General features: G+C 43.3%; 2 protein-coding genes across 8 annotated transcripts in view; both read right to left on the minus strand.

The window, feature by feature from the left end:
- Positions 1-1143: 1143 nt before the first annotated feature.
- On the minus strand, positions 1144-3609 carry LOC143522424 (uncharacterized). The gene is made up of 5 exons (XM_077016145.1): positions 3322-3609; positions 2776-3093; positions 1936-2028; positions 1740-1807; positions 1144-1421 (listed from the first exon to the last, which is right to left on the minus strand). The coding sequence occupies exons 1-5, from the start codon at positions 3368-3370 to the stop codon at positions 1317-1319; spliced, it is 633 nt and encodes a 210-aa protein (XP_076872260.1). The 5' UTR covers positions 3371-3609; the 3' UTR covers positions 1144-1316.
- Positions 3610-10293: 6684 nt separating this feature from the next.
- The window catches only part of LOC143522697 (uncharacterized), a 6017-nt gene continuing 5393 nt past the window's right edge, over positions 10294-10917 (minus strand). For 5 of the 7 annotated variants that reach the window (XR_013133112.1, XR_013133111.1, XR_013133109.1 and 2 more), the window contains one exon: positions 10294-10917. This exon is cut by the window's right edge and continues 46 nt beyond it. Coding sequence is in view for 3 of the 7 variants with exons in the window: in XM_077016452.1 (XP_076872567.1) it covers positions 10823-10917 (95 nt within the window). In the remaining 4 variants the exon portion in view is untranslated. The other 2 variants (XR_013133110.1, XM_077016451.1) reach the window with 2 other exon arrangements.

Raw genomic sequence — 10917 nt, forward strand, 5'->3', positions numbered from 1 at the left:
CCACTTATGGCACATTTATCTTTATTTCTATATTGGCTTCAGTTACAAAGTTCAAACCCAGAGTGCAAAGGCTTCTGGGACATGACAAAGGCTTCAGACGCAGTGAAGCCTCAGGTGATCTGGGTCGTGTAGTTTATGACATAAAGACGTTATTGACTTCTGTTGAACAATTCTCAGTCTCTTACTTGACTACTACTACTTGATTTTAGATATAAATATAAATTAAAGCGCAACTTTAGAAATAATATTTTATTTTATGAATAATGTCTTATTGTAGGGCGGCATGGTGGTGTGGTGGTTAGCACTGTCGCCTCACAGCAAGGCGGTCTGGGTTCGATTCTAGGTCTGGGCTGCTCTGTGTGGAGTTTGCATGTTCTCCCTGTGCCTGCGTGGGTTTCCTCTGGGTACTCCGGTTTCCTCCCACAGTCCAAAGACATGCGTGTTAGGTTGATTGATCACTCTAAACACTCTGATGCCCGTAGGTGTGAGTGCGTGCGTGTGTGTTGGCCATGCAGTGGACTGGCGACCTGCCCATGTTGTACCCTTCCTTCGCCTGACTAGCGGGATTAAGCGGTTCAGATAATGGATGGATAGATGTCTTATTGTAACGAGAACATCAAAAACTAAATGCTTGCAGACAGTTAAACTCATTTTATTAAAGGGGGAAACACTTTTCTTCTCGTTCTGGTCTCTTTACGCACTGAGATGGTGATCAAAACCACAGGAGCAGACACAGGGGGGTAAACGTGAGAACAGTCTGATGGGTCTGAAGCCGTGAGTCAATCTGCCTAAACTAACAAACCAGACAAGGAAGGAGTAAAGTCGAAAACCAGAAGCCAATGCAGAATGATAACCAGAGAAACCAGATAATAGAACACCTTGACAATACTTTAACAATACTAACAATACAATACTTCACATCGGCTGGGTGAGTGTAGCGGGTTTAAATGGGGAGATGGAGAGGTGAAGGTAATCAATAATCAGAGGATGCAGATCTGGCAAGATCACAATACTTGGATGGATTATTGGTAGATTGATTCTGGGTAGTGGAGTCCATGTTAGACAGCGTGACACCAACTAAATATAGTAATATATAAAAAATATGCAGCAAGAACCCATAATCCATAGTCAGAGACATTTTAATGAAATACAAGCTTCAATATGCTTTACTGACAAAACAGTATAAAACAAGTATAACTGTACTCTTTGTCTGCATGTCTGCTGATCGGGTCTATAAATTTGTGGATTGTGTTGTAAACAGGTGTGTAGGTCTGTAGCTGGTCTGCTGATCAGGTTTCAAGTGAACAATATGGACATTAATTTGAATTGATGGTTGCATAATATGTTTTATTTCCAGTCTCCATCTCTGGGACTGTTCTGGCTGTGTTACTGGAGTCGATTGTACAGTACATCACATCGTCCTGTAAAGCGAACACAGCAAACATTAATGCTCACACACAACCACACAGTCTGGTACTGCTGTCTCTGAAGGAAAGTTCCAACACCTCCTCTAATACTTTAACTAAGGAACAATGTGCCTTTATCCTTCATGGTCCTAAACCACACCATGTACGTCTGTACAGACCAGTCAGATGAGCTCAACTATCTAAATGTTTATGTTCATAGCCATAAAACAGCTGAGGACAGATTGGGTTGAGTTGCCACTGATACTAATAAGAACCTGATACTACATTCAGGTATTAGATACAAGCCAAGACAGACGGTATGTGAACACTCACCTGTGTCTGCTGATCTCTCCACTGTCCTGTTTGTCCCACACTGGTTGCCGTCTGTCCACGTCTCTGAACTACATCAGGAGGCCAGACAGTGGGACGCATCAAATATGATGGATAGATCTGATGATACTTTGTATATGTGTGTGTGTGTGTGTGTGTGTGTGTGTGTGTGTGTGTGTGTGTGTGTGTGTGTGTGTACCTTTGAATGTCCAAAATATGATTCCGAGTCCCAAAAACAGCAACAAAACAGGAATAGCAATGAGGAAGTACTTGTTAAAGGTGTCCGAGGAGCCTGAAACATTGAGAAAAAAGTACTTTTGTCATTGATTGTGTGTGTGTGTGTGTGTGTGTGTGTGTGTGTGTGTGTGTGTGTGTGTGTGTGCGCGTTAGTCTGTGTGTTAATGTTTGTCTCCAACAAACTGAAATTTCACTATAACAATGAAGACAACAGAGCATTTTCCTGATCTTAACTGGAGCTGAACCCTCCTGGAGCTGAATTTGCTGATAATTTACCTGTTCAGTTCATTAAAATGATTGAATCCGCTGTTATATTTCAACGCAACTCAACACAATGTTGCCACAAAGGTCAATCAAAACAGATGTTTTTGTATTGTCTACGATCTATGATCACCATGATTGTGTCACTGTCCAGTTATCACTCAGATAGCAGGACACACCCACACCCTCCTACACACCTCAGTGTGACTCCTCCCCCGTTACAATTACCATAGTTACCATCTCACAAACGATGCACACAGATTCCTCATTAATCTCCTCATTATTTAAGGACACAGGATGAATTCAGTTATTGGTATTCGCTTTCTCACCAGAGACACCAGTTTGTTATGAGATAATTTGCAATGGTTTTACTACTGTTGTTTTCTTGGTTGGTTTTTTACTGGCAGGATGATTGAGTTCATAACTCACCTGAGTTCATAATCTTTCAAAATCTCTATTTGCAAGATGTCACATGATTTAGTTTAGTAATAATTTAGTCTTAAAATGAAAATAGGAACACAGATCTTAAGAATGACTTTACCTTCCACAGTGAGTATCCTGTCTGTGTGTTCCTGTCCTCCAAGATCACACCTGTACACTCCTCCATCCTCTTTAGTGAGGTGTGATATGAGTAGAGAGAGATTTCCTGGAGAGTGAGCAGTACCCAGCTGAACTCTGTTTCTGTACTGTTCACTCTCACTGGAGATCTCGTCCCATGTGTTTGTGTGTGTGTTGTATTTCTCCCAGGTGAATCTCTCAGGTCTGGTGTGTGTGTTGGTGCAGGAACAGGGCAGCAGTACCGACTCTCCTACATGAGCTCTGATGTGAACGGCTTGAGAACTTTTTACCACAGTGCAGCCTGCAGAAGCACAAACCAGTACGTTAAAGGTTTATTAACATTATACTGTGTTAACATGCAATAATCAGTACTTTAACTGTTTATATGCATTATACTGTTTAAACATGCAAGACGTTAATTTACATCAGAGGATTAGCAGATTTAACCAATTTGAAATTAACAAATAATTAATGAAGAATATACCAAATACTAAATACAATTCAGTATTATGAAATAATTTTAACTCACTTTCACATAAATGAACAAGAATGATGAGAAGACACAAACTCGACAGCATTGTCACTATGGAAACATCACTGGTGATCCACCATCACTGTGGACACACACTGACAACTCTCCACCCAGAACTCCACTACCACTGTGGACACACATTGACAACTCTCCACCCAGAACACCACTAGCACTGTGGACACACACTGTCTCCAGACGTCTCTCAGCAGTACTTCAGTCCTCCAGACCCTGGTGTCCACCCAGCAGAGAGGAACTGAGAACAGATGAACTTCACCAGAGCTCTTCTGTCCTTTAATGTTCTCATCAGCAGTTATTTTAGTCTCACATAACCACACCCATGTGGTGTGAGAACACTTCCTTTTTCTCTTTTCTAACCCTTCACAGCACACTGACCCAGTCTCACCCTGCTACTCGCTCTGTGGGATGCACATACATGCTGTGGCCTCCAGGTGGAGCTGTTTCCTCAGAAACCTGTTTTAACATTTCAATGTGGACTGTAACAGACTAGATGCACACGTGCTGTTTCTGGTAGTCCACACACATGATCTGCTAGGGGTACAAGCACTTTCTTAAAGGGGACCTTAAAGATGCTAAAAGTAAGACTCATGCTGCATACCGAGCGTTCTCTTCTCCATGTAGTTTCCTGGTATTCTGACCTCTGCCTTCCCTATCGACTTAGCCTCCAGCCTAGCCCTCCTGTACCTCCCAGACTCTGCTACTCCGAACTGACCCTGGACCAGCTTGACAATGAACTCTGCACGGCAGTGTTCAGTGATGAGACTTGTGCTCAGTGCCACTCCCTGCCTATGCCTGCAGTATCTTTCAGGAATTATATTCCATATTTGGATCCTTCTCTGCCTCATTCTTACGTTACAGAATACTACTCTTTGTGGATCCAGTGGAGATGCAACAACTCCTGGCCCAACAGGAAGCTTTGATCACTAAACTAAAGTTTCAAGAGCTCACCCTGAGGCTTGCTGGGACACTCCCTCCAGCCCCAACAACCACTGTGGCAGCAACAACACCGGAAAGATATGACAGCTCCCCCAAGCGATGCAGGAACTTTCTAATGCAGTGCTCCCTGTATTTTACCTATCACCTGACACAATACCAAACTGAGTAACAAAGAATTCACTTCATATTGTCTTATCTGATGGGAGACGCGGGTAACTGGGCCATGGCCCCCTGGGACAGCCACGACCCCTCCCTAAAATCTGAAGCCCCGTTTTACCACTTGTTAAAATCCATTTTTGATCACCCTGCAGTTGGTCATGACGTGGGTACACCATTGGGTGAAATTCGCCAGGGGCAACACAGTGCAGCAGAATACACCTGAGAGTTCCGGACTGTAGCAGCCGGGAATGGATGGAGTGAAAAGGACCTAAAGGCAGAGGCCTTGGTACGAACTTACAAGTGGAACTCGCCTGCACAGGAGAAGCATCCTCACTGTCCGAGTTCATTCAGTTAGCGGTGAATGTAGACAAGCTCCTACAAACTCACTATCCCGGCCCTCGGAGGAATACCATTGCCGCCACCTCGTCGAGTGACCTCCATCATTTCTCCGAAAATCCGAAAGAACCGCCTAAACCCATCCAGCTGGGTAGGGCACCTTTAACTCCCCAGGAGAGGACTAGACGACTCCCAGATGGGTTATGCCTGTACTGGTGAAGAAGGACACTTCCGTGAACACTGCCCCACTCGACCGTCTCACTCAGAAGGGGGAGGCTGAACGCCAACCAGAGTAAGTGAATCATTCCTCAAACTAGGGTTGCCACCTCGGTCTGACAAAAAACAAGGACACTCTGTCATACGCGAACGTAAATTGTTGACGGGGGGGGGGGGGGGGGGGGGGGCTGGGTGGCGAACGTAAAATGGTCACAGCGAGAAAAAAAGACGGATTTAAAGTGTGCAGAAACAGTCTAAATAGTCGTTTGAATTAACCTAGTGAAAATGGAAGCACTACATAACGTGTTCATCCATCCCTCCATATCTTCAGTAGCATCAGGATTCTTTTTTGGTGTGTATGTATATCTGTGGTGTAGGTGCTGGCCAAATTTATTTAGTAATCAGTCTCATAAAATTACCTACGAAATGGCGAAAGTTTAGACAGTGTCAAATTTACCCAATTTGATATTAACTCAATTTAACTAAGGTCTCCACTATTTGTGGTCAACTCCCATAGCCCAATTAGTTTGATTAACAAAATATAAATCTGACAATTACAGTTCAAAGAATAGTTCTGGCTTCAGGTCGTAACTGGGAAGCAACGACTCAGACTCAGACGACAGCTGTCGTGTTTAAACGAAAACATTTATTTACTACATTCCATAATAAAAACATAGCAAACAAAAAGGGCAAAAGAGTCGGCTAGTGTGTGTGTGGTTGTGTATTTGAGTACGTGTGGGTGCGCGTGCATGTGTACATGCATATGGGGGAGGAGGTCTTTCAGACTAAGAGAAACTCGACGGCGTGGAAACCAAACCGAGCTCTCCACTACAGCCACAAACACCACGCACAAACAATAGGCGAGCTAGATGGGGAATGCTCTCTAACTAAAACAAGGTATTGTAGGTCACTATATAACCCCAGTGAGAGTATAGTTGGACACACACTTAACTATGATATGAAGTACTATGAACTAACTATGAAGTTTGAAGTAAATAAACTAACTATGAAGTTACAGGGACCGCCGCTGAGGGAGCGCCGATTGACCGGCCACCACAACTTCCCCTGGACGGAGCAGGGGGCTCATAGACGAAGGGTTTTATGGTAGACTGGGGCGCTGGTGCTGTCATCCTGTCACTGCTCGTGGTCACTCAAGTTTGTTGACAGTGCAGTGGATGGATGCCTTTGTCTCAGAATGCCCCCAAGCCTATGTTACCTTCTGGTTCTGCCTTTTTAGCTAGGCTGTAATAATTTAACTTAATGCCGGAGTTGCTGCCACACTCCAGAAATGTTTATAATTTCACCTGTCCTGTATATGTCCCCGTACAGCGCTAATTCTCCCTGTTTTATTTTCTCCACATGGCTGCCCGCCTGCTCGTGGAAAAATGAGACAAGGAGAGACAAGCGATCCATCCTGTGCCAGCCACCTACTGCCTGACTGGATAAGCCATGATGGACATTACTACATCTTTTCCCGAGAGCAGAGGCACGTCATGGGGAGTCTATCCCGGCCTCCAACGAGGGCAGAAGAATAGAGGACGCTGGCAGCTGATGAAGTAAACGTTTTGGGATGTATTTGGATTTTTGCTAATATTATCTAATTTTGTTTTACAGGCCTTGTTTAACATTGTTTATTTGACTACATGTTTTTGCATTATCATTAAAACTAGCAGCAGTGTGATTATTATTATTCAACAGCATGTTGGCCATACACTGTTTGGGTCACCAGGACCTTCCAGGGAACTGCCCCCTGTGTATGTGGGTCCATGGTGGATCAAGGCCATTATTGTCATAATAGTAACTGCAAAATTGAGTACGCTTGGAGAGAGTACATAAAGATTTGGGGGTTGATAATCCTATTACTGGCCGGCTGGAACGGCCATCTAGCAAGCATAAAGTTCTTATGTCAGCATTAACGTCTATTGCAGTATTTTGAGTATTGTGATTATATGAGGATGTTGTTGTATTCCATGCATAAGAACCTTAGTGGAACGTTTCATCAGCAGAAAGATTGAAAGGAAGGAACCACAAGGATGATAGGGTATGATGTCATTGTTGGAGTCAGAAGATGAGAAGGTAGTTTTGGAAGAAACCAAGTTGTGATATCTTAAGATATCAAAAGGGGGAATTGTTGGAAATTCTATTTAAAATTAATTAGCATTACAGTATTAATCAAACTGCTTATTTTAATCTCTTTATATTTACAATGTAAATCAAACTGTTTGTCTGCTTAGTATCAAAAGTGTCTTACAGACACTTCAAAAGAGCCAACAAAGCATGTTATAAGTTGTAATAACAGGATGCTTTATTGCATTTGCAAAACGAGTTGACATTTGGAAATGGAAAGCTGGAACATCGCTTTTAGTTCTAGAGAAGAAAATGTATGTGTGTATTTGACGTCTGTGACCCCGAGGTGTGAACTGCTATAGCAAGTGAGAAGAAAATAGAATGACCTCATCTATTGTGTTGAGATAGTGGGTGTTTGCTTAGCAGTAACATTAGCAACAATATATAGTGCTTACCAGTAAACTTGATATTAAAGTTAGATATGAATGCTGCATAAGGTGCATTAAATTACAAAAGTATATTCCTAATTTTGGAAGGGGCATTACAAGAGTTAAAGCAGCATATTAGTGTGCCCTCAGCAACAGACAAACAGGATGTTCCACAGAATGTGTTAACACCTGTGCAAGTTCACAGAATATGTTTTAAGTTGAAAACAAGTCGTCAGCTTCTGTGAGACGTGCAAAAGAGTAAAAGCTCAGATCAAGTGCACTGGGGGGGGGGGGGCAGCGTGGCTGACAGGTTTTCTATTTTGAGAATTAGGCAGACAAGTCTTCAGACAGGGAGATTCCATCACAGAGTATGTGGGGGCTTATACCCAGATCATACTATAAAGTACAGAAGGAAAAAGTGTCTGTCAGAGAGACCTGCGCACAATGCTACAGGGTAGAGTAGTTAGCGTTTTGCGTACTCTCTCTCCAGAGATCTCTGTATTTTTACTTGCTTATAATAAACGGTTAAAGACAAGACTGGTAATGTTTTCTCTTGCATCAATGAACATGCTGCGCTAAGGTGAAAGAGGATCAAGCACAACACTTCCTAACTCACTTCTCGCATTATTTTACTTTCCCTCCCGAACTCACACCCCGGAATCATGACAAATACCTGGGTGTTAACTTATAAACAATCATGAAATAATTAAGTGAATTTGCTATTTTTAACTCATTTTTTTTACTTTCTGTAGAACAATGAAATTATCTATCTATTTATTTATAATCAATCAATCAATCAATCAAATTTTATTTATATAGCGCTTTTTACAATGGTTGTTGTCACAAAGCAGCTTTACAAGTACCGAGTCCTAGCCCCCAGTGAGCAAGCCAAGGGCGACAGTGGCAAGGAAAAACTCCCTAGTTTTTGCATGAGGAAGAAACCTTGAGAGGAACCAAGACTCAGGGGGGGAACCCATCCTCCTCTGGCCGACACCGGTCACCATGACAACAACAACAATTTAAACAGAAAGAAATAAAGAAAAGGAAAAGATGTAGTAATGTCATATAACAAATTGAAATACATTTAATGCCTCAGTACATAACAACAAAATCAAACGCTTTTTTTTTTCAACAAATAAAAATATTCTGATTGCACATTGCTTGAACCATGTGTGCCCAATGGCGTACTCCTAGGACTCTCCCTGCTGGAAGACTTCTAACTCTCCCCATTCTGACTCGTCCATGGACCCACATCACAATAGATTTAATCACCGATCTGCCTGGAGCCGAGGGGAACACAGTGATCATGGTAGTGGTGGACAGATTCTCTAAAATGTGTCACCTAATTCCATTTCCTAAGTTACCCACAGCCATGGAAATAGCCCTGGCTATCTTTTCCTTCATGTTCCGTGTATACAGCCTGCCTGAGGATATTGTGTCAGATGGGAGGTACACAATTCACCTCCCAGGTATGGAAGCACTTTTGTAGGAAACTGGGGATAACCGCTAGTCTGACTTCAGGCTACCAGCCTCAATCGAATGGCGAGGTGGGGCGCACTAACCAAGAAATAGGAAAGTTTCCTTTCCTGGGTACCCAGTACCCAGTACTCAGCAAAGTACCCAGAGTGTGTTTACGGTTACCAACCAGCCTTCTTCCCCTGGGATGCTAGCCTCACTGACGTACCAGCCTTGGATGAGTGGTTTAAGCAATTGCACGCACCTGGTAGGTAACCCACGTTTATCTGAGGTGAGCTCATGACACACAGCATTGCTCGTTAGAGGGTGGGTACTGTCATGAACCACACTCCCCCAATCGCACCTGTCTTCCATCAGCCACGCCCTTCGTCTGTACTACTTAAGTCAGAAGCTCCACTTCGTCATTGCGAAGTATTGCCGACTCATGTCGCGTACTGAGGGTTCTCTTCTCCGTATAGTTTCTGACCTCTGCCTTCCCTATTGACTTAGCCTCCAGCCTAGCCCTCTAGCCCTAGCCCTCCTGTACCACCCTCCTGTGTCCACCCCTGATATCTCTCAATCTACCCACTACATTCAGCCAGGGGCGCAGATGTAAATTCTGAAGTGAGGGGGACCAAGCTGTACAATATATACGTTTATGCTTGTAGATCAGGGGTAATCAACTATATTTTTCCACGCGCCAAATTTGGCAGATAGCTCCGACTTGGCGAACATAATTTAATGTGTTGAGCAGGGGGTGGGGGGGGGGTCGTAATTTGTTCGGATCCGCCTGTTGATGACCTCAATATTAATCTGGGGGGACACGAATTCTAGATGCTAGATTTCGGATGGGGTCAATATAAATCTGGGGGGGACATGTCCTCCCCGTCCCCAGTGCCATCTGCGCCCCTGGATTCAGCATACGCCATTCCCTGATTCATCCATCAATAATAATTCAGACACACATGAAGCCTGTTCTTATGTATCATACTGTCAGTGTGGATGTGCAATTGAGAACAGCATGTTCCCTACACCTGGATTCAGTCTATGTTTACAACAGCAGGCCTGATACTGTTGATGCCCACTGTGTGAAACCATGACAACTAAACCCACAGAAAAATGCCCAGATCACAAAGGCACCTTCTTCTCCCAAAGTCCTTACAAGCTCCTTCTGTCTCTAATATGTTTATGAGGTTCTTTATGACGATTGTTGATTCCTCAAAAACTGCAGGGAAAGTACTAGAACTGAAACACGATTCATTTTCATATTGATAATGTGACGATGGCACCAGAGAGACGGACGAGACACGAGTCCGGTGGTTCACTCACAGTCACTTTATTTAACAACAGATATTGCGCAATCAGCGCACGATAAACATGAAAACAGCACACAACGTGCAGACTGTAGACAACAACGAGCACAGGACACTGCGCGAGCGCACATTAAATAGACAAACCACATTAGCCCCACGTGATTACGAGACGATTCACAGGTGAGACACATTATTCACACGACATAGCCATCACCACGGAGTTCCACTGACGCAGACAAAGCACGTGGACTACGTATACACACGCCCAAAGGGGAGGGGCCAGGGTCCTCAACGTGACAGATAATGAAACACAAGGGGACCTTTTCATGTTATACTTTATTTCCTTGTTTACTGATTGTAAACAAATACATTGATTGTATACAAATAAATTGTATATTTATTTATCTCACAAGCAATTAAGACATGAACAACATGTACATTTTGTGAGTGTGGGTGTGTGTTAGTTTAATCCGATGTGTGTGGAGGGTGTGTGCTTTAGGTTAATCAGATGTGTGTGTGTGTGTGTGTGTGTGTGTGTGTGTGTGTGTGTGTGTGTGTGTGTGTATTGGTTTAATCTGATGTGTTTGTGAGAGTGTGTGTGCTTTTGTGTAGTTGGATGGTGGCGTATTCTGTCTTTTCTCCAGAGTCCATAATTTTGTGTGTCT

Source organism: Brachyhypopomus gauderio, chromosome 9 (assembly GCF_052324685.1).
Source record: "Brachyhypopomus gauderio isolate BG-103 chromosome 9, BGAUD_0.2, whole genome shotgun sequence".
In the NCBI taxonomy this organism is placed as follows: Eukaryota; Metazoa; Chordata; class Actinopteri; order Gymnotiformes; family Hypopomidae; genus Brachyhypopomus; species Brachyhypopomus gauderio.

Excerpts from the sequence above, each read along its gene's own strand:
- LOC143522424 (XM_077016145.1), bottom strand. The coding sequence starts at position 3,370 with ATGCTGTCGAGTTTGTGTCTTCTCATCATTCTTGTTCATTTATGTGAA. Across the intron at positions 3,094-3,321 it reads TCTTGTTCATTTATGTGAAA|GCTGCACTGTGGTAAAAAGT; the intron begins GTGAGTTAAAAT and ends GTGCTTCTGCAG. Across the intron at positions 1,422-1,739 it reads GGAGAGATCAGCAGACACAG|GACGATGTGATGTACTGTAC; the intron begins GTGAGTGTTCAC and ends TTCGCTTTACAG.